This window comes from Asterias amurensis, chromosome 18 (genome assembly GCF_032118995.1).
Source record: "Asterias amurensis chromosome 18, ASM3211899v1".
NCBI lineage: Eukaryota > Metazoa > Echinodermata > Asteroidea > Forcipulatida > Asteriidae > Asterias > Asterias amurensis.
In genome coordinates this window covers 10477048-10501459 of record NC_092665.1, presented here as the reverse complement: position 1 = coordinate 10501459, position 24412 = coordinate 10477048, and the positions used below count along the sequence as shown (strand labels likewise).

The following is a 24412-nucleotide window of genomic DNA, read 5'->3' as shown; positions in this document are numbered from 1 at the left end:
TCAGTGTCATCTCATTCTTAAACCTTTGTGAAACCTTTGTGAAACACAGTTGCACTTTAGATGCTAATACTCCTGTTGCAGTTAGCAAGTTAAAGCCATTGGACCCTTTCGGTACAGGAAAAAAAAAAAGTTCACAGATTTACAAATAATTTACAGGGTTTACATACGGTAATGGTGAAAGACTTCTCTTGAAATATTAGTCCATGAAATGCTTTACTTTTTGAGAAAACGGTAAAACAATATAAATTCTCGTTAACGAGAATTACGGATTTGTTATAAACACATGTCATGACACGGCGAAACGCGCGAAAACAGGAGTGGGTTTTCCCGTTATTTTCTCCCAACTCCGATGTCCGATTGAGCCTAAATTTGTTATTTTACATATAAGTTGTGATACACGAAGTGTGGGACTTGGACAATACTGTTTACCGAAAGTGTATAATGGCTTTAAAAAAATGTGCAAATCAATAATAACATTTCTTTTTCAGGCCCAGCAAAATGATTTCATCTTATTTTTTCATGCACTCTTGATATTGAATTCTAAAAATAAAATAAAAGTAACAAATAACTTTAACTGAATTTTAAAGAGAACCAAAAATAAATTGTTTCATAATTTGGCAATTTTTTCTATTCACTTGTTCCCCCTTTCCAAAGCAGCCATCACTGCCAGACTGCAGTGGGAATTATCAACAGATGACAGTGACATAAACAATTCATGTTTATCCAACCTTTCTCGGGGTAGAAATGGAACAAGGGATTGAAAAAATAAAAAATGCATGGCCGTCTCCGTCTCCTCTACGGACCTAACCCTCCCCCAGCCTACCTACAATCTTAAATTGTTGCTATGGCATTGCATCACCATAGCAACTAAATTCATTCCGGCTTTATATTAAATCAAAGTTACAGGGGGATGCCCAATTACAGTTCACTCAGAAAGGACAATGTTTTTTATGGGCGTAAAATGTTTGGGTTGACATATGACTGAAGAATTCTAACGCTTGGCTGAATGGAACTTGCGGTGTTTTGAAAGGTTCAAGAAATAAAGTGATTTTGACTTTGATAGAACTGAAAATGTCCTTTTAGATGTTTTGACACTTCATGGTAATGTTCAATGTGCTCCAATGATTTTATTTTATGTTTACTTTTTTAAACTAGGGTGCATTCTGGACCCAAACTTGGCAAGTTTGGTTGACTTAAGATGAATTACATGTACATGTACATGTACATTGTACAATGTACATGAAGAATGAAGTTTCTGGAAATGTTTTAATTGATGTTTATGTTTGGTTTCAGAAACTTCACTGATGAAGTCTGAACTGTTTGAATTGGTTTTATTTGATGATTTCTGTGAATTTGAAATTTCAAAAAATCTTTTAAAAAAGTAAAATCAAAGGTGATTTGTTTGTTTTGTATTATGTGTAATTCTTCTTCGTAATAGCGGCTATTCATGTGTATCGTCCTGACATTTATTGTGATATTTGGAAATAAAAAACAAACAAACAAACGCTAGCTTCTGTGTCTGTTTAATTTAGTTATTTATTTGTCAAGTAAAAGAAACTGACAAAGAAGGATGACTGTCAATACTAGGGCTAGATAGGTCAGCTCAGTTGGCAAGTTTATCTTTTCTGCATGTATGTAACCTGTCAAAAAGATAGATTATTCAGCAATATGTTCTGCTCCAGCATCTCTATGAAAATACGTTTAAATATGTATTTAAGAAAAACAAATTAAAATCTGGACCATATTATAGTTTTTAAAATATGTTATTATAAAGAGATTTGATTTAAGGTTGATTTTTATAAAGTATGTCTCCAAAACTAGACCCCAGTCTATAACCCTTTACCACTCAACCATGTCATACATGTATCTATATTTCTATCAAAAAATGTGCTTTGAAGACATGACAAGAAAAAGATCAGCCTTCTAGAAAGACTCTTTTTTTTTTTGCATTTATACATGTACCATCGGTCCATTTGGTACATGAAGGTAAGTTGTTTGCAACAGCTAATTTTATTTTCTCTTATATTTTACTGACAGAAATGTTGTCAGAAAGACAACAATATTAGCCATTCAGGGCGAACTGTGATGATTCAATACAGAACTGAATGATCTCTAAAGGTGAAGAGTAACCACCCATTGTACCTGTGATATCCACCATTACCTAAAAGCCCTCAAGTTGTTAGGAATCAATTTCAGTGTGCTTGTAAGGTCTCCATTACCAGCAGGTGTCTGCTATTTCCAAGGGACTTGCAACAGTAGATTGGATTGAATCGGGACACTACGCCTCCGAAACACCGTTAGTAACCTTAAAGGGTTTGGGTACTTTTTGTTTGACACAAAACACAAATGTCCACAGATTTACATGAAACTTGGTCTAAAGATAATGATGGTAGAAAGCTTCCTTAAATATTACTTGCTGAGCTACTGCAGCTTTTGAGAAATGAGTAAAACAATTTCACGAAAATTATTTTAGCATGTTCAATGGACTTACGCAACTCTCCCTTATTTTCTCAAGTACTTGACGACAAACGAGGCTGAAACTTTGACAGGTAAATTAAATCTTCATACAGCCAGTAGAGATTCATGGCCAAAATAACTTGCTTTGCAAAAGGTTTAAAAACCATTCAAAGAGATGCTCCTGCACTGTATGGCAAACTAGCAAGAAGTGAATGTCGCAAACAACTAAATGCACAATTTATTTTATATAGAGTTCATTTAAAATTTAAAAATTTTATTATTTTTTATTTATTCCATCTCCCAATTTTTATTCGTTTAGTTCTGAAAACATTTGAATATTATTATTTGGTTTTACCCATACACCGATGTGTGTAAGCACTGTATACTCAATACTTTCTAGAGTTTGCCAAAATCCGAGGCAGTTATGTTTACACATGAAGAATAATCAGTAATTAGAATACACAATCTGAGAAACTGTCCGCTGGAGACGTCTTCGATTCAAATGGCTTGGGGATAAAACTTGATATATTTGTTCCATAACCATATTACTTCAAAGTGAAATGATTCTTAAAAAAGCTTTGTACTATCCAAAAGCTGCTGTACTTCTAACCAAGTAAGTTTTTATATCAACTTAAAGAGTGATTACCAACCGTCAATGTAGGTGTGCATCCATACCTTCCCTTTAAAGGATTTGGGTACCTTTTCAAACTGTCCATAGATTTACATTAAACTTACAGAGTTTGAAGATAATGATAGTGGAAAGCTTCCCTTCTAATATTACTTACTGAGGTGCTGTACTTTTTGAGAAATGAGTAAAACAATGTAATGAAAATACGTTTGTAAATGATTAAAATAATTTTTGTCTCATGAGACGAAAATTATTTTCATGACATTGTTTTACCCTTTTCCCAAAACTACAGCACCTCAGCACGTTATATTCTCAGGGAAGCTTTCTTCTATCATTATATTCAAACTGTGTAAGTTTAGTGTAAATCTGTGGACATTGTGTTTTTTGTGCTACAAAAGTTACATAGACCCTTTAATGGTGAAGATGTCTCATATCCAGGGGACAGAAAGTTGCCGGTTGAACAGAACTCAAGAATTAAACCTTGACAATAAGATTAGTGGTTTTTAAATGGTAATGGGGCAATTGGAGCGAGAGAACGATTTCGCAACTCCAGGGAAACTCAGGCTCTAGGCTTCGTGTGAAATTCTTTGCAAAGAATTCACTATCAATATTCCCAGTAGGCCGCATCAATTCTAGATATTGATTATGTTTCAGCGCTGCAAGTCATGTATGATACGCAATGTTGGTTGAAAAGGTCTGCCTGGCCAAATGAAACTGTTAACTATCTTAAAGTCAAGGTAAAGATTGATTTCTTAGAAAACTGATGAATCTTTGTCTTGAGGAATATTTTGCTAGACTTGGGTCTGATTTTTAAACAACTGTTAATATTTGTAAGAAAATATTTGTTTTCCTAAAGCACACAAAAATGTGTAAGCAATGAACTTATTTCATGAAGAAGATAGGGGATCTTATGATGCATATTCTAGGTTTTCACCATGCACAAGCTCAAGATTACAGGATAATACATTATGTATGTGCCAAACACAGCCGACACACAAAACAAAAATAAAGCAAATATTTTGTAATTTAAGAGTTTCTTTGTTATGACTGCATGACTTGCAATCCCAAGGATTTGAGTTCAAATCCAGTCAAGCTAACTGCTGATTTCACAATGACTTTAAAAACTATTGTTGACTAGTTACTGAATCACAATTTATTTTTTGTGAATTGCAAAATTAAACACCAATGTTTTTAAGAGAGAGTTTGGATGTTGCCAGCTTGGTGTTTATATCCCCTTCTGAGAACTTTGCCAAGTTCCCTTAGGAAGACCATCTAAGCAAACAAACATCCTGCGAAATTATTTAATTTTAAGCACCCTCGTTGACTTCAATCAATAAAAGTTGGTCAGCAAAGTTGAATCTCAAAAGATGGCTTAAAGGCGACTTTTAGCGATTCAAATTTTCAGAGATGCGGTTAATACGCGCTGTCACCTCAGTAAACATTCAATGTACTCCTTGTTTTCAATGAAAATACTGTTACGCTTTTTCCTGTTTTCTCAACAAGTAGACACTGTATTCAGCTGAAACCTACGCAGGTGACCTATATTGTGTCTTTCTTTATCATTGGCCTACAAATCAACACTACGTTAACCAAACAAATTCTTGGCCCTACCTTTTAAGTGTTGTTTTAATACAGTGCTTTTTCCCCATTTGGTTTGAAGGGAAAATAAATAACGTTAGAAATGTGTACGAAAACAGACAAAAGATGTGTTTGAAGAAAAGAAACATATATAGTTGCACTATTTCACTGAAGATGGAATAGGTTTGTTCCTAGTTAACTCCATCTCTGCAATTCTACTGAACATCATCAAATTGCCACAAAGTCCGCCTTTGACAATCGACAACATGAAATGCACTTTTGCAGGACAAATCCTATTCACAGAGCTACTAAAGTAATACTCAATGCATACAAAATAATCACCCAATGTACCGTAATGCCCTCATGCAAAGGCAGTTCAGTCAGTGGTGATTAGTTACGCCCGGGGCAGAGTCACTAGCGATTTTTCACGGCCAGGGGATGATAACATTCGCAACAGCGAGAAGCAGTCAGTGCTACAAGGTTTGAGGTTTTTATCTGAATCAGAAAGGTGGCCTAAGGTCATGTATTACTGGAAGTAATTGACTCCGTGCCCATCTTGCCTGATTGTCTTCAATTGTACTCGCAATAGCAGAAGTCCTTAATTGTGCCATTCCTGCATATAATTCCTGCATGTAATTCTTGTGACTGAAGAGATTGATGATGTGTCATGCTGTACACAAGAAGATAACTTGGGAATGTACTTGAGTGTACAGTGCTTAATACTAGGCCTGGGCGACTAGTGAAATTTAGTGTCTTAGTCTTAAAGATCTTCAGTGTCTTAAAGATCTTCATGTCAAGGGAACTCAGCAACTCCCACAAGGGGATATAAACACCAAGCTGTGTAGCAACAGCCAATCTCTCTCATACACACATTTGTTTGATTATGAGTTGCACAAATCTTGAAATTTTGATTCAGAAACTAGTCGACAATACTTATTCTAGGCATTGTTAAATCAGTGGTAAGCTTGGTAGGTTGGAACCCACAACCTTTTGATTGTCCTGCAGTTCAATCAGTGGAAACTGCCTAGTCTAACGGGGTGAATTTTGATTGGAATACAGCAATGAGCACTTCATATATGCAGGAACAATGTTTATATACAGGCATTGGCATGCAACTTGTAACTTTACAAAATAAGAGGAGTATTTTTTCAATTTTGAATGGTAAAACTGAAAATAAAAAAAGAGGAAACCAGCTGATCCAAGGAAAAGTTGCATGTCTCTAAAATACCATGAGCATCCAGCCGGACATGGACTATAAGCACATTACTTTCCCAGTAGAGAAAGAATCTTTTTGCACAAATGATTCCAATGCAATTTCCCTGTATTTCATTTTCAATATTCTTAAAGGGTTTTATTGTTCAGGACATCAGCTGTTTCATTTCAGCTTAAATTAATCACATCGACATAGAACATGAATCAGGGGGGGGGGGCTTTAATAAACACAATGTCTTCTAGCCAAGAGGGGTTAGGAGTAGGGGGAAGTGAATCATAACTACATGGGGATGCCTTGTGCATTAGCCTCCATGACATAACAGGACCTGGACATGACCCTTAAAGGCACTGGACATTATTGGTAATTACTCAAAATAATGGTTAGTGTAAAAACTTACTTGGTAATAGAACAATGGAGAGCTATTGAAAGTATAATTTATCAAACATTGTAAGAAACGGCTTCCTCTGAAGTCATGTAGAAAGGGGTTATTTCTCTCACTCAAATAGTAAATGGCAATTCAGGCATGAAGCATTTTTAGGCGTCAGAAAGCGCACAAATTATTGTGCAACAAGGGCGGAAGGGTATTTTTTTCTTTCAGTAATTCTCCTGCAAGTTTGATGACCTATTGAGTAAAATAATTCAAATATTTGCCATTTAATGCATAGTTGGGGTATCACCAAGTGAGAATACTTGTCTTTGATGATTAAAGGTACCCAGTGGCTTTATGAAATACAAGTGCCAGGGACCTGGACATGACCCTTCAGTGATACAAGTGCTTATCGCAGTCTGATGACAAGAGACACACATTTTGCATGATGGAAATTTACAATTTAGGGCGGATTTTGGGAGTGCATGTATTTACACAATCTCCTGGTCTCTGAAAAATTGTGTTTAAGAAGTATTCCATGATATGATGCTCATGCAAAATCTTCTAAGACAATCTGATATTTTTCCAGAGAATATTTCTAAATCATAATTCTGACCTTTGTTAGAGAGCAGGGTGAATATTTATTTTTTTGAGCAAAGGGCATTTTCATTTGGAAACTCTTGTAGGGGCGACAGGGTCAAGGCAAGGGCAACAGGTGGCCTCTGTGCAAGTCCACACTGTTCTAGGCTCAACCGAGTCATTTTAACTATTGTTATGGTGTTAAAATATGTTTTCTCAAGGACCAAACAATCAGGGAAAAAAACAGACTTAGTAGGGACAATACTGTGCCTTGAATCTCTACAGCTTTTTCTTCACAAAAGTTCAATGGCAAATGAGATCTGTGAAAAATAATCTTGAAGTTGGGAAAAAATCCAGACAATTCATCACATGCGGATGGACTGTGAGAAACGTCTCCAAAGTAAGGTTAGCATTTGGTGTGTTGCATAAGATGGGACTAATTGCGTCATCACCAACCAGCCATGATCCCATCACCAACTCATAGACAGGTTTATTGTCTGCAGAGTCGACACAGGACGAATGTGAACCAGTGGGGGAAATTACTCATTCTGTGCAGGGTTAATGCAGAAGGCCACATTACAAAAAGCCATACTACCCAGCAAGTTTACTTGCTAAGACAAAATAATTACAGGGTAGTAACAGTCACAACAACACGGTCGATATGGAACTTTGGCTGGTGACCTGTTGCTGCTTAGCAAGATCTATCAGGGGGCATTTTTTAAAAGCCGATAACCACACTATACTGCTCAGGGAGATTACTTGCTAAAACAAAACAATAACAGGGTACCAGTCACAACAATGCAGTCGATATGGAACTTTGGCTGGTGACCTATAGAAAGATAGTAACTGTGACTATTTGCGATTACCAGCTTTAGGAAAGTTGGATCTGAGACCTTCATACACACGCGATGCTCCACATGCACTAATAGACCGACCTGGTACATAAGCCCAACCCACCATTCAGTCAAACAACAGTGCCCCTGTGGGCACCGCGTAACACACAAGAATCTTCATGCAAAATGAGCAATGCCCCCAAACTGCTGTTCCACTTTAAAAACAACTTGTACGCAAATCACACAACCAATGAGTCTCCCATCAAACAAATAATTCAAAGAATAAATAATCAGTAAATACAAACCTCGTGCTGTTCCCGTGTGATAAATACGTGGCAGTACTGCACCCCAACAGGCCCTCTAGGGTTTCGAGAGAGAAAGGCAAACTGGCAAAACTCTGGATCGCAGGTTGCGTAGGAGATTCGCTTCAGGGCGTGGGCCATAAGGGTTACCTGCAACCGGAAATAAAAGAGACACTTTTAAAGAAAGTTCCAGGGCTCAATTTCATAGAGCTTAGCATAAACAAGCTACAAAGCACACTATGCTTACATGACTAACGTTACCAGTCAAACTATCATTGTTATCAATCGTTCCATGTGTACAATCTGTGACTGGTGTACTGATCATTTCTGCTTAGCAGACAGTTACCGTATCAAGCAATATTTAGCTCTATGAATATTTAGCTCTATAAAATTGGGCCCATAGGCCATTTGGTAGTGAATCAAATAAAGCCATATACAATGTAGCTGCTTTCCTATTGCTTAAACAATTTCTACTAAAGAAAAATAAACATGGAACCAGCCATAAGAAGTACACATGAAAAAAGCATTTAGGTCGGTTGCACAACACTGGATGGCACTATGTGTACTATCCTACATACTGCATACTTCTCCACCATGGCAGATCTCCCACTGTGTGACAGAAATGTAAAACTAGTGAGAAGGGTCCATACCAGCGCTTTCCCTAAGCAGTGGTCTGCTGGCCAAATGTTACATGTAGTTTTAAGATACTATGTACCTGACGACCAGTCAAAATTAAGCCCTGATTATGTGGATCAACTTGCTGCTTCAGTTTTGAAAAGCATCCCTATTTAATACAAAATACAAACTAGTGAAAAGGCTGCTGGACTAGTGAAATGGCAAGGAAACTGGTGCAACTGACTAGGGCAGTGTCCCAAACAGCGACTTCGGCTACAGCTACGGCTAAATCGCACGCCTCTGCCTACTCTTCAACACTGACAGACGTGCTGATGATCTAGCTACAGCTGTAGCCGAAATTGCTGTTTCAGACACTGCCTAGTTATGGGTAAACCCTGCTATACATGCAGTATCTCAAACCTAGTTCTTGTCAGACCAAACACTTCATCCAAAGGAAATAAAATCATTCAAATGGTTGATATCCATGAACCAACTCGGTTCCTTAGCGGCATAAAATATATGAAAATGTGCATCTCTACTGCCTGCATGTTTGTTTAGATGACAAGCAAAAGTTATTTTTGTTACGAATCATAACACTGGGCACTGAATCTAGGAAAAACAAATACACTGATGTGTTGTTCTTTCCTTTTAAAGAGAAACATTTAGAAGTGAATACTCTTCCTTTAACCCCCCCCCCCCCCCCTGGTCCCATGTGTTGTGTAACGCATGTATAAGAACCCAGTGCACTTATCTACAACGGGTTGGCCCCAATGTTCCTGGCTGTGGCTGCTAAATGCGCCGTAGCACCTTATAAACCCTTATAAAGTGCTACATAATTGGGTCTCAGAATTCATAACTTTCAATAACCTCTCTTTCTGTATAAATGTATATACTAAGCGCCTTGAGTACCTTGTTGGTAGATATGTACGCTATAAGACTTTGATATTATTATTATTATTAATATTATTATTAAATAAGAGGAAGATTTGCCTATTATCTGAAGTGTATCATTCAAACTTTCAACATGAAGTTTCATAAGTTTACTGGCCCAAAGCTAAAGTTACTGGCCTCGGGCCTACGGCCAAGTGTAAATTTAAAGCTCCGGGTATACTGTCTGTCATGCTTGCTATTTTGAGAGTCAAATTGCACATACAAATAACGCTAAGCATGAAAACACTGTGTCATGTAAAATGTGCACTTCCTTGTATAATAACACACAAGGACATTAACTCCAAAAATGGTGCAACCAAGATTATTGAGTTGACGACATCAGGTGACCTAGACCCCTTGCATAACGCGAAATGCTCACGCACATGTTTTTACGCACAAAGAACAGCCATCGTCCAATCCTATGACCCCAGTGAGGGTGCTTTTTGACCTCAGTTAGGCAGTTCTTGAGCGTGTGACGTCACATGCAAGAGATCTATTCGCATGTAAATTTCTCTTCAAGGGAAAATTGTGTACAACTTTCAACAAGTCTACAAAGTACAATAGGTCACGTTTTAATTTAACACACAAGGGAAAAAAAAACAGAAAAAAGGACAACTCTAACAACTCACCACTGGTATGCTCGTTAACGCAATGAAACCGGTGAACAACCACTTACACTAATCAGGCTACGCAATAATAAGACGGATAGTTTTATCTTTATGAAGGCTAAATGAAATAGATGGATATATCTTAATGGCTGTCGTGACTCATAAAAAAAGGCACAACGACAATGAATGAGAAAGCTGCCCAAAACGACCTGAAATAACCAACAAACTACCCCCATTGGAGCTTCTCTCTCCTAATCAGGGTATATTTATCCCGTTTGGGATGAGCATTAGTTTGATTGAAAACCCCCAATGAAGATGATTGCCAGAGCAGAACATCACATGGAGGTAGCTGCACTTTCAGGAAGAGGGTTCTGGGGAGCCAGTTTAATCAAGATTTTATGACAAAAAATGTAATTTCTCTGTGAATTAATTTGCAATGTAGAGGAAGTTTTGGCTGGTTTCTTCTTAGATAAAGATTTGTCAAAGTGCTATCTAGTACGGACATAGATATTTTGTGGTAGCAGCAGTCAGCATACAGCCATTTCATTTTACAAATAAAGGTACTACTATACTGTTTAAAACTTTTTTTAAATCATTCTTAAAAGGGGAAGTACATCACTGTTTGTTTTGGAAAAACAAAGTTATTCACTGTTTTTATTCCCATTCTAATAATATAATTTTTTTATATAAAAAACACCATACAGACAGTTTGTACATGTACTCATTTTAAAATTTATTTATTCATGTACATGTAATTCAGTGGTCCTGTCTTTAGTAAAGGCATCTGAGAGCACACAGATCTGTGTAATAATGGGCTCTTTTTTTTTCTTTTGTTATTTTCTTGCAACTTTGATGACCAATTGAGCAAAAATTGTGTTATTATATGTATGTTGGGATCCAATACATGTAAGTGAGAGGATACTGATCTTTGACAATTGCCAAAAGTATACCCCAAACCATTTACATGCACAATCATCTTGTGATTCCAACCTAGAGGGATTGTTAGGTAATTTGTATGACACATGCATTGCAAGGGGCCATGGCCATTATCGCTCCATGCGAAGGGGTCCTAGAAAAGTACTGAATACTTTTGCTATTCGGTTGGTATAACCGAATCGATGCATGACTCAAACTCAAGTCTAGACTCCAGACTAAAATGTCTAATGAAATGAGGTTTGATTCTGGCTTTAGGTTTAATCAATTCAGACGGTAACCCTCACTGTCCCAATTGCATCAAAATCAAACTGCATAATTTGTTTGATTCTGTTGGCCTGTGCTGGTAAACTGATCATGAAGAAAAAGGAGGAAATTGCCTCCATGCCCGTGGAAATTGCCTTGAGTGCCCTTAAGACTGTTCCAGTATTATACAATTTCCCTCATTTACCTCAGTTCCTTTGAAATGCTCAAGTAGAAATTTGCAATTTCCTCATAGGATGCCCTATACCAAGGAGAAAGTGCCTTGGTAACCATACCTTTTAAAAAATTAAGCATACTGGCCTGAAACTAGTAAATGTATACCTGTTTTATACGAACCATGGATCAGTGAAAACATACATGTACATGTATGCAGACGAGTAAAACGGCGAGTTAAAGGAACACATTGCCTTGGATCGGTCGAGTTGGTCTTCGAAAAGCGTTAGTTACCGTTTGTTATAAAATGCATATGTTTAGAAAGATATTTTAAAAGTAGAATATAGGCCTAATGACCCACTCAATTATCACTCGAAATTGCGTGGTTTTCCTTTTACCTCGTCAACCAACACGTCGGCCATTTATGGGAGTCAAATTGTTGACTCCCATAAATGGCTGACCGTGTTAGTTCGCAAAGTAAAGGAAAACCACGCAATTTCGAGACAACTTTGTGTGGATCATTGTATTCTACTTTTAAATTATCTTTCTAACCATATGCATTTTATAACAAACAGTTACTAACGCTTTTCAAAGACCAACTCGACCGATCCAAGGCAACGTGTTCCTTTAACTGGTCCAGTTGCACAGTCACTGAAAACTGTTAAGGGCAAACCCTGGTTAAATGTTTGATCTGTATGATGAGTATTTAATGATACTTTGGGGTTTGTATAACCAGTGCCTGTCTTTTGGGTTACAGTGCCCAATTTCATGGCTCTGCTTAGCACTGAACTCTGCGATTGTGATCACCATTTTTCCCTTACAGAGCAAGTGCTGAATTTCTATGCTAGCTGTGTAAGCCAAGAATGTCACGTAACAGGGACTATGCACACGCATGAGGCAGACATTCCCTATTCCCTACTAACCTGTGTGAAATACGCTTGACATACACGTAAGCAGAATTCACTGCTTCCATAAGTGCTGATTCTTTGCTTACTGTAACTGGAACCATGAAATTGGGGCACAGTTTCCCTGTCCATCCAGTAGAAATGGCCGCTAAATTAACGTACTGGAAACTTCAATCTTCATTTACTGAATGCTCCACTGAGAGATTGAAACATATCTCTATCAACGAAACTGCAAAACTGGCGCCCTGTTTGTTTCAGACCATAAAATCCGGACGTAAATCATGAAACTGTTGACAGCAAAATGTCAGCAATTAGCAACGCTTATTCCCAAGGGAAGCATTAATAACATAAAAATCAGACTATCAAATGTTCAACATTACAAAAGAGATGTTTATAATGATAATAATAATACTAGGTTCTTATACAAAGCACTTTATCACACCCCTAAGGGCCGGATCAAAGCGCTCAGTATTTTTCTGCAAAGTATGTGGCGGTACGTTTTGAAGTATGAGACCTATTCCTATTAATTAAAGCACCATGTAATGATTTACAAGGTGCAGTGGGCAATATGCTGCCGATCATGGTGATTATGCTTTGTACGTAAATCGTTGTTCGTACCACAAACTGACCTAACTCGTGCACTGTTTTAAAAAACGTGTTTGGAGAAAATCACTATTGAAGTTGCACTACTTTTTAAACTGCTCTTTCGGAGTCTGCTTACCAACTTTATTGTATTATTTTATGACGAAAACAAAGCTGAATACTTTATTCATACAGAACTATCAATGTGTCTTCATCCCTAAAACTATTTTAATTCGTAATTAATTCCTAAACAGATAGGTCACTTTGTGAAAATGAAAATTTCATTTTTGCCTGCAACGCGCTGTGTACAAACCAATGCGTAATAGAGACCTATCGAGATCGGTCACTTTGTGAAAATACTTCGCTCCCCAGTTAGGTCACTTGGTGGTACGAAAATTTTCACGCGCCCCATAATTGCGCGCGCTGTAGCGCATAGTTTAACCATTGGTAAAGCGACATATCTAGATACATGTAGGTCACTTTGTGAAAAGACAAAATGGCAAATCTAGCGATGCGTTGTTCATACTAATTAGTGTAAATACCAAACTATTATCTTTAGGCACTGAAACTTGCCGATAATGTTAACAGCATTGAGTTTGTCAATAATTTGGTGTGTTTTTTTAAATTGCAAAAATGTGTGATTTGAGTCAGTTAGGTCAGTTCGTGGTACGACCGACGAAATATTCTACATACAAAAATACACTAACTGCAGATCACATGCATGTATAACAGGAAAATTTACAAAATACATAACTTGCTTGACAGAGAGTGTGGTCAAGCAGTTGATGCCCCATTCAAATTAAAATGGTTTTGATGAGTTATGAAACTCTCACGAAACTCTAACGTCTGATAACGAAAAGAAAAGTGTAGCCTAATTACAATTTGAAAAAAAAAATAATAAAACAAATTAAATGTACACAAAATACCTAATAACAATAATAATAAAGTCTTGTAATGCGCACATATCCACCTTGCTGGGTGTTCAATGCGCAGTGAAACCAACATGTAAATGTACACAAAGAAAACAGACACAACTAAATTAGTCCTTGAAAACCTGTGACATCACATAAGATAAGTTTGAGGAGATATTTGCACTTAGTGGTGTGAGACAAGATCTAAGTGGTAGAGACACATGTGTGCTGCTACCTCAACCCAATTTCACAGAGCTGCTGGTAAAAAGTAGCTAAAAGCACAACAAAATTGTGCCTACTAGAATAAGGTTACCAGCCAAAATACCATTCCATATTTCACTAGAGTATTCAGTGATTTTTAGTAGCTCTAAGAACTTGGGCCCTGAGCCCATTTTCATGGCACAGCTTGCCAAAGAATTCTGCGTTTAAAGGGCCCTGCAAAGCATTGGAATATTTAACGCAAAGTAAAATAAATAACAAGTTGCAGGGCGTTTTGAAAAAGTTGGTGAGGGAGGTCAATTTTCAATTTTTTTTTTTTTTTTTTTTCAAGACGGCCACCATGTCTAAGATGGCAGCCACATCGTATTTGAAGATGGTTTTATGGTTTAATGAGTATGATCTGTATGTTTTCAAATTATGTGTGTGTTTATGTGTCCATTTTGATACATTGTTATTCTTTCCAAAGAGTTATTCTTGCTTTTGCTCCAAAGTTATTCTGTGTGTGTGGCATCACATCCTGGTGCAACGAACTGTGGCATGCAACGTGAAGGGCAAAACGTTTCAAAGTAACGCGTTTCTCATTATGCTTTTAGATAGCATTTTTTGTAGGCCTACATGTAAGAAAGATGATGAAATTGCTCAATAAAAATAAAGGGTACATTTGAAGTAGCTATCACTTATATGTAAATTGATTTCAATGATTTTTTTTAATTTTTTTTATAACAAATAACCCCAGAAATCGGTGCGACCACCAAAATCGAGGCGGGCGGGGACAAGCAACATGTAATTAATTTTACGTGGCCTAAGCCATAAATGCAGAATTCCAAGATAATCAGTACCCTGAAAATAGGCTCTGATTTTTGTTTAACTCCAAAACTTGAAAACTCAACTGCCTGATGACATTTTCAAAAACTCATAATTTGGACATGTACATGTAGATGGAAATATCATTCATTTGTGTGAGCACTGTACATGTATTTTTTTCAATTTGCAAATCTGTGTAAAGTTTAGCTTCAATTATCAATTTGAATTGTTTACCTCCTCCTTCAGTTTATTATACATGTACAGGGGAAAACTAGAGGATTGGAATTAATTTACTCTTCCAAAAAACAATGCTTTATCAAAACCAAGGACACACCACTGCTAAGAATAACACGTCCAGCCACACCACAATGTTGTCATTTCATCCACTTCATTTATTCTGGTTGTGAAGTCAAGGACTCACAGAATAGCAAACTTAATCACTGTAAAACCAAGAACCCCATGGAGAGAAGAAAAGGAAGGAAGTTCCAGTTCTAGATGTGGGAGGAAAACCCAAGAGAATTATGCCAGGGAAAACCCACACAATCAGGTAGGGTCTGAAAACATAGTGCCCCGAGTGGGATTCAAAGCGGGTCCCAGATGTGAAAGGGGCCAAAACATACCTCACCAACCCAACCGCACAAGTTAACCACCAATTAATCTATAATGATAACAGAAATTTAGTGCCTTTATTGCAAAATTTACGCTCTTGCATTTTTTCTTCTTTTCCTTACAGTGAAACATACTATGATTTAGAGACCGTACCAAGGTTTGACATGGCATGTTTTGCACAACATCAATAAATTCTGACATTCACTCGATCCAAAAATGCCAAGACAAAAAAAAGTGATTGAAGCTAAAGGTTTCCAGTTACAAAAACCAATCCGTCCTCGCATGCATAGTACGAAACCGTTCCCTGAACGAAATGACTCCAGCTGCCAAGCCCAATAAAATCTGACATTTCTCCAGAAGTTTTCTTTGGGTCTCTTGGAAAGAGGTACCAAAAATGGGAATTACTCAAGTGCATAATGTCTTATAAGAAGTTGTGGTAAACCACAGTTGGAAAGCTTAGAATCCAGGGTGGTTTTGGAACAGGTAGTACTATCCCCTTCCCTATCTGGCACTTTGCCCCTTTCTCCCTCGGAACTTCTTCCAAATTCTTGGCAAATGGCTATCCTTTAGCAAACTGAGCTCCATTTCCAATGAAATAGTTTGTTCCCTGATACACAAGTACATATTTCATGTACATGTAGACGCGATACTGCAACACCCTTTGAGTATAGGGATTGCTGTGTCATAATAGCTTTACATTCGTGCCAACTTGTTTGCAGGTGCTGCATACTGCTAAGGAGTTTAAATGGTTTCAGGAGGAGAGCCAATGGCACAGGTGACAGTAACGCTCCAAAACATGGTTTAAATGCAGGCCGACTAAAAGTTAAATCTTTAACGTTTCCCTTGTGGCGTATGATTTGATAGTTGAAACTTTAAAAAATGCATCCCCTTTTAAAGTGATCTCCTGGCTGCCATTTTGTAAACTTGGGTGTGAAATGTGATTCCTGGCTACACAGTTGTATGTCTTCTGACCAGGACCCTCTAACAAAGATATTGATATTGATATTGGGAGACCTATCATATAGGGCGCGATACGTACATGTTTCTTGGTATGTTGACTGTTGGCACATTAAACGTGAGGTTGAGTGGTCGTTGGTTCAAATCCCACTCTAGTCAATTTTGAATTTTCATTGTTCACATCAAATAAAAATATACTAATAAAAAAAAAAAATGTTACATCCCTCTTCAACATTATTTCAGGTGGTAAAGAATGAATTTGCTCTTCCAACAAAAACCAGCATCGCCCCTTTAAAAAGAGACTTAACGACATCAGACACTCAATTCTTTTAACAGACCCGCGATAATGAAGTGCCAAAATGTCTGACTTCTATGACGTGTAGCATTGACACATGATGTGTTCCTGCAATTTAGATTGTCCATAGGAACGATTGACATAACAAACATTATCACCACATTGGTGGTAGTGAAATGTCTATAAGGAAGTGTGCATGTCATGTGTAATGATAATTCAACAGCATTTAGAAATAACAGAATATCAACATTTTAAAAGAGTTTTAATTAGTGTGTCTCCCGATGATGACTAGATCAGGCTACGTAGTTGAAAAGTTCAGACCAATGTTATCCATAACAACTAAAGAAGACTACATAATTGTTGCTTGTTCTATAACGTGGTATTACCCCACACCGAAACCAATGTGAATGCCTTCCAAACAACAAGCCAACATGAACAGCAGACTTCACCACCACCATGCCTTTCCCACCCTAATTCAAATGTCAGTATTTTTCAGTCCTACCATGGCCTCCATGGTCCTACAAACCAGAGAAAAAAACCACAGGTGCATAAGGTTGGATTATGCAGAATGATAACTTGAGCCGGTGTCCTCAACCACTAACCAATCATCCACAGTGTAGGCCTACTGAGACTAACGAGTGTACATGGTTGTAGCTTCAGCATTCTACTCTAGAGCCTGAACAACCACAAGCCTGGAAATACACTGCCTCTGTTGCCCTGGACTTGGCCTTGGTGCACCTCAATTGCCCTAAAAACATTTCCGATACAAGATTGCCAATGGGAGTGCCCTTAGCCTTATCCAATTCCGTACCAGGACTCGAACCCACATTCTGCTGATCAGAAACATCTCAGAATGAGTCCATGATGGACTGCTCGGCCGCGTCACGTTCTCCGAGACTGAATCATGTGGGTAGAATCCACTGTAGTGTTCCCCTCTACTGGTTTTACAGATGTTATAAATCTTAACAACTAGACCAATATAGACCACCGTGTTTCCTAGAAGAAGGTTCATACAGTATAAGCACCATCACTATTTTAAATAGATGGTCAGTACAATATTGTAGAGAATTCTCAGTTCATTCCTGAATGTTAATGGTACTCAATCAAATTGCCATTGACGTTGACCTTATCACTGCTGAAAATGACATTTTTACACCTTTTTAATGAGACTTGTAATTAATCCCTGCTTTCATAAGGACTTTATCTATTTAAAAATTAGTGAATTCAAAAACTCAATTTGACCTTTAAATCATCAAATTTATCATTAATTAACTATCAAAATGGCCTACATGTCACAGGCATTTTCAATTGCATTGCTTCCTGAAGCATTCTGTTCTAACAACCTTTACTGCTGATTTTTCAGGGTTAGCATCAAGTTATCTGCAATAGCTAGTATGCACAACAGTAGCGCAAATTGCGTACCCCAACAGTAGAAAGTTGTACAACCACAAGCCTCATTTTCTTGCTAACTTGTGAATTTATTTTTGTTATGCTGACCCTAAGTTAAAGTATTTGAAAACTGTGGACTGCTACTTCTTGAAAAAGGGCAAAGCAATTGTTAGTCAGTAACGGGCACATTTAAAAGGAAAATCCAGAGTTTCTATTAGAATAGTTTAAGGGCACCAAGGTACAGACTAGTGCACGCTGAGGGCCTCTATTGCATAGGTAAAGCATCCGGCATGCATACGAATGTATACAGTAACCAGTGTTTGATATAATGGTTGAAAAAATTTCTTCCAGCAATTCAACCTTCAAGCTGGGTGGGAGATGACAACCTTCACATGGTCCCAGTAGCATCTTGCAACAATCATTGATCTGTTTGAATTCGTAATATCTTTTCAGAAAAAGCTAAAACAATTCTCAGGGTATGCAGTAACCGATGTTTAAATACCAGCGAGTTATCATTTGAATACTTACTTGTGCTCGATAATATTGGAATTATTCTACACATGCTGTAAACATCTCACTTTAAATTCCTTGCTCAACTTGCCTATAATGACATCCGCAGATCTCTAAAATAAATCTGCTTCACTCAACACAGTATCATATTACAAAAACATGTACTTTTGGACTCCAAGTCATGGCCTTTCCACAAGTGGGTTGCAGAATTTGTTTACAACTAGATGACTCACTGAGAATGACTTTCCTGAAATGAAACTTATCAGTAGACTTTGTACTCTTTGGTACAATGCTTCAAAAGAACACATTGTACATGGTACAATGTATGTTACTGCTGAAGTGTTCCAGTGAAACCAGATTGAACTGGGCATACATGTACATACGTGTGTGTGTGTGTGTAAATAATTATTTATGGAGTTTTTTTTTTTTATTGTTTTTTTGGCATATGAAGCACTAATTTGCAACATTCTTACACGTACATGAATCATTATCCAAATTTGTGGGTGTTTTTCCCTTAAAATCACGCGAACAAAACAATAATTTGAAACATTCTTAAAAACTTGCCAACGTTCTCAAATAACAGTGGCCCAAACGCCAGTTCAAACAAGCCTGAGAACCAGCCAAAGAATCTCAAAGTGGTCAGACTTGCTAGATTTTGCCATTATTTATAACACCGTAACAATCGGCCTTTATACTGTGGTATTTCCCCACCATGCAATAGCAAACCCTTTCAAATAAATCTCTAAAATCCTAATCCGTTTTTCCACCAGAGAGAATTTACAAATTTGTTAAGGGTGGGTTTTTGGTAGCATGAATGAGCTGCAAATGCTGAATGGTTTTTATTTAGCGTTCATAAATACCTAAGACAGTTGATCCATTCTGATTGGTCGAGAGGGCATCACGTGGGGGTGTTTGAACAGATGATATAACACCAGTAAAAAGTGTTGAAACATGGGCGTGACACGCGAACTTGCACCTGTGCTTATAAAAACAGTTACTTCATTCCTATTGGTCGAGAGCAACGGGCAATTGGTCGAGAGCAACGACGCGCACAGCAATCTCCCTATAAGGAGTTGTTTACCCGAGGGCCCTACCATTTCATAGCTGGTGTTAAGTTGAAAGAATTCTTTGAACAATTTTAATTTTTGCATTTATTTTACTTTTTGACCAAAAAGTGTTGATGTTTTTTGACCAAAAAGGTATTTATGATTGGGAATCAAAGTGTGTTGAATCGGTTTTCAACTAGTAGTTTAAACCCGCCGAGGCCTGGTTCTTGATAATTTACCTCGACTTCGTCTCAGTAAAATTACCAAGAACCAGGCCTCTGCGGGTTTAAACCACTAGTTGAAACCCTTTTCACCACACATTGATTCCCTGAGTACCAGTGTGAACGATGTGTTCTTAGGCAGAAATTGCTTTCATGGCTTTCATCCCTAGGTCTGCCAGATTTGGGTCAAGTCATTTAGGTCAAAGCTTCTGCATCCACCTGGGTCCAATTCTATCAGGCAGCCAACCAACCAATGTTTGTTTAATGCACAGTAAAAACATTCATTAAGCTGAATGTGGTATTTAAAGTGAAAGCCCTTAAGTGAGGCTTGAAGCTTCCCATGGTGTGGTTCATAAGAAAAAATAGTAGTAAACTTGTTCTTACAACTTTGCTAACATAACCAATGCAGTACCACTGATCAAAAAATGCTAAAACCTAATGTGAAAGGCACTGGACACTATTGGTAATTACTCCCCAAAAAATTGATAGCATAAAAACGTACTTTGTATTGAAGCAATGGAGAGCTGTTGATAGTATAAAACATTGTGAGAAACGGCTCCCTCTGAAGTAACGTAGTTTTTGAGAAAGATGTTATTTCTCACTCAAATATTAAAAGACTTCAGGCCTGAAGCCTTTTACGACAAGGGTGTTTTCTTTCATAATTGTCTTGCAACTTTGATGACCAATTGAGTCCAATTTTTCTCAGATTTATTATTGTATGCATGTGTTGGGATATACCAAGTAAGAATTACTGGTCTTTGACATTACCAGAAGTGTCCACTGCAGGGAGGTATAATTATGTTTACTGTACCTGTTGGTTGTCAGGATCAAACACCTTGATTCCTGCCAGGGAAATGAACAGTGCCACTGGACGAGACCTCTTGGGATCCTACAAGGGGGAAAACGTTATTAAAAGGTATGAATGGAAATGAAACAACAACGACAGTCGAGTAAAGACTGCCCCAAAAGTGAGACATCAGTGAGGTCAGTTTGGTGCTTCAACGCACTGTGGACACTATTGGTAATTACTCAACATAATTATTAGCATTCAAACCTTACTTGGTAATGAGTAATGGAGAGCTGTTGATAGTACAAATTATTGTGAGAAACAGCTCCCTCTGAAGTAACGTAGTTTTTGAGAAAGAAGTAATTTCTCACTAAAAATTTTGAATTTGAATTTGAGATTTGCTTGAAATCAAGCATCTGAAAGCTCACAACTTGTGCAACAAGGGACCTTTTTCTTCCATTATTCTCGCGCAATTTAACTGACCAATTTTCACAGGTTTGTTATTTGATGCATATGTTGAGATACACCAAGTGAGAAGACTGCAGTTGACTGGTCTTTGACAATTACCAATAGTGTCCAGCTCTATGAAATTGGGCAATGTTGTGCAAAGCCTAAGCATTGTACCATACATGTCATTCAGAATCGTCTATGGGCATTCGCTGTTTATGCAAAAGCTTTCCCTCAACCAATCTGAGGAATTTAATTTTAAGCCATCATTGTACTAGACATTATTCATCTGTAACTCGCAAATAGCTCGTGGTTCTTGACTTGCCAATAAAATGTTTTGCAAAGACTCTGCAGTATTTTGTGATCTCTCTGTAGTCATAATTCAAGCTAATTTATTGCCGTAGCATTCGCAATACTTTACAAGTACCGGTCCATTAAGTATCGGCCACAGAAACACACACAAATCAAAACACTCATCAAGCACTGGGAATGGCAAGATGTTTTCATCACTCATTGCGTCTCAAACCTTGAATATGTGTTAAAACATGTATAAGATTCTAGGGTTGCGTGGGTAGCGATAACACTCAAGAACATTGAGCGTTAAGATTGGGGTTTCAGGGGGAAACCCTTGATAGACCCTGGAGTTAGCACCTGGGATTAGACCCCTGGGATTAGACCCTGAGGTTAGACCCTGGGTTTGACTGTTGGATGAAACCCTGGGGTTAGACCAATGGGTTATACTCTGGGGTTAGACCCAGGGGTTAGACCCTGGGGTTAGACCCAGGAGTTAGACCATGGGGTGGGACCTTACGGTTAGACCTGGGGTTAGACCCTGGGGTAAGACCCTGGGGTAAGACCCTTGGGTTAGACCCTGGGGTTTGACTCTGGTTGTTAGACCCAGGAGTAACACCATGTGGTTAGACCTTAAGGTTAAACCAAGGGGTTAGACCCTAGGGTTTCACTCTGGGGTTAGACGGTAGAGTTAGACTTTTTTATCCGATTAATTTTGACAAAATAGAGACTATGTAGATTACCTGGAGGGACTGCAACTGAAGCCGTACAAACTCTGCTCTATTATTCGGCTGTAGGTGAGCCACTGAGAACGATCCTACATACTGTAAAATCAAAAATATAGAAACAATGATGACAATAATTGGTTATTACTTCACAAAGCAATTTGCAATATAGGTCAATCAACAAATACGATCAAACGTCAATAACCCTGCTCAATGCAACAGAATGTAAGTACCAGTTGGTAAAAGGTGTTTACATAGTTTGTGGCACTTGGCCGTCAACTCAACTCCCATACCTTCAGGCCTGGACTCACACAGAGGACACGAAGGCCACGGAGGCAATGCCCTCATAATCGTAACTTATAATTTATATGTATTCTTTTTGAAGAGGCCAGACCCTGTACAAGCCTAGGCTTCCTGTCTGTGACCTCCCCATACTGTTATTAAGTTCTATAATTACTTTTCCCTTACATTGTACATGTACAATTGGTATGGAAATAAACCTGAACCTGAACTTGAATGTGGTCTTAGCCTTGGTGCCCCTATAAACTATAAAAGTTTCCAATTGACTTTAAGATTTTCCAATGGAAGTGCCTTAAATGCAAAATGAAAGAAAGTGGCCTTGCCCTTTCAAAAATAAGATGCCAGGCCTGTACCTTGATGTATTTTGTTGCATTTAACAGAAGTGATTTAGGTGTTGGATTTTGATGTATTTTGCAGATTTACTTAGTTTATCTTCTTGGCAGTAGACCTACATGTACATGTACTAAAGCAGCTGCTGAAGACCATTAGAGTTTACTGATCGAAACGTTGAGCTGTCAACAATCGGTTATTCTCAAAACCACCACTGCATGGTGCTAACGCAAAATTGCTCCATGACCTCTACCTGATTATACCCCCACCATGCAAAGATTCAAATCCTACCGAATGTATAATTTATAGCAGGGTGAATTTAAATTCCTTGGGGATAGATTCTGTTGATTTAGCTTCTGCCCTTGACCAACCTCTTTCTCTTCCTTTGGACCTTTGTCATGATCTTGTATCATGAAAGCAATTGATACAATTTCCCCTTAAAATCCTACATTAAAGAGTTATTTACTTTGAGATTGAGCTACCCCCTATAGTAGAATCCAAGTATGCAACGCATGTATTACAGGTACATGTAAATGTCCTACAGGTACAATGTATACTGTAAAATATTGTCATCAAGTTTAATAGCTTATTCAGTAGAAACTCCACCTTGACCTTTCACCTTGACCTCCTTAAAAGGTCATGCGCTGGTCTCCTACTGACAGGACGCTACCTGTAACACAACAAGACATTAGATATCCCAGTGCGGTGTTCGGTAACCGTTGAATGCTGCATACCGTGAAGTACGTAATAATTTTGATCAATCTAATTTTCCGGCAAGCCTGCCCCCTACTGCCTCCAGATATGAACAACCGGCCCCTACTGAGCAGATGATGCGTCAGACGTCAAACACTGCATTGGGTTTTGTTTTCATGTCTCAAGGATTTCAAAGCTGGACATTTCTTGAATGCTAGAAACGTTATCAGAAAGAATGTGATACTTTTGATTTGGCGATGTCATTAGTCGTTTTTTTAAGAGAGTCATTTATACATCAGTGACTCAAAGAGCTTGGTTTTGTTTTGTGTCAGAGACTTTTTTAGGTTTGCCATTCCTCGAAAACAAGGTACAGAAACTTAATAATTAGTCTTCAAAAATGTTGGTTTGTTTTGTAGTTGTGGGTGGGGGGGGGTCAGAAGAAATAGAATTTCTGCTTAAAAAAAAACAAATTGCAGCTGGCAATTTCATCTGCTGTTTTTTAACTACAAAGTAAGTTGTGTGATGGAAGCCATAAACTCCTGAGCTGGGAAAATATTGTTCTTCAATGAGAATAAGACTTGACCTCTATTTCCGGTAACTTGTAAACAATTCAGGACTTTGCCCGACTGGCGTTTATGTTTTTATTTAACAAATTATCCAATTGTTGCACAAATAAGGCGTGATTAGCAAATGAGGTTTCTTAAAAAAAAAAACATCCCCTCCATAGTTTTAATTTTGCTTCAACACTCATTTTAACAATATAAAAATAATAAAAAATCAATAACAACTTGCTATGGTAATTTTTCCAAGAATTTGTATTTAACAAACAGATTTAAAAAGTTTTAAAAAAAGAGAAAAAAAAACATACATGAAGTTTTCATCCAACTTGTTTCCTCATTAATTTTGTAGAAAAACACTTTTAATCATGAAT

At 37.7% G+C, this 24412-nt stretch overlaps 1 protein-coding gene across 2 annotated transcripts in view; it reads right to left on the bottom strand.

The window, feature by feature from the left end:
• Nucleotides 1-24412, bottom strand: part of LOC139950625 (uncharacterized) — a 72234-nt gene that overhangs the window by 33004 nt on the left and 14818 nt on the right. Inside the window, exons 2-4 of one of the 2 annotated variants that reach the window (XM_071949399.1) lie at nucleotides 22177-22257; nucleotides 20720-20797; nucleotides 7961-8107 (exon numbers count right to left, since the gene is read on the bottom strand). In XM_071949399.1, coding sequence (XP_071805500.1) covers nucleotides 7961-8107; nucleotides 20720-20797; nucleotides 22177-22257 — 306 coding nt within the window. Of the gene's footprint in view, nucleotides 1-7960; nucleotides 8108-18659; nucleotides 18790-20719; nucleotides 20798-22176; nucleotides 22258-24412 lie in introns of those variants that run through there. The other variant, XM_071949400.1, reaches the window with a different exon arrangement.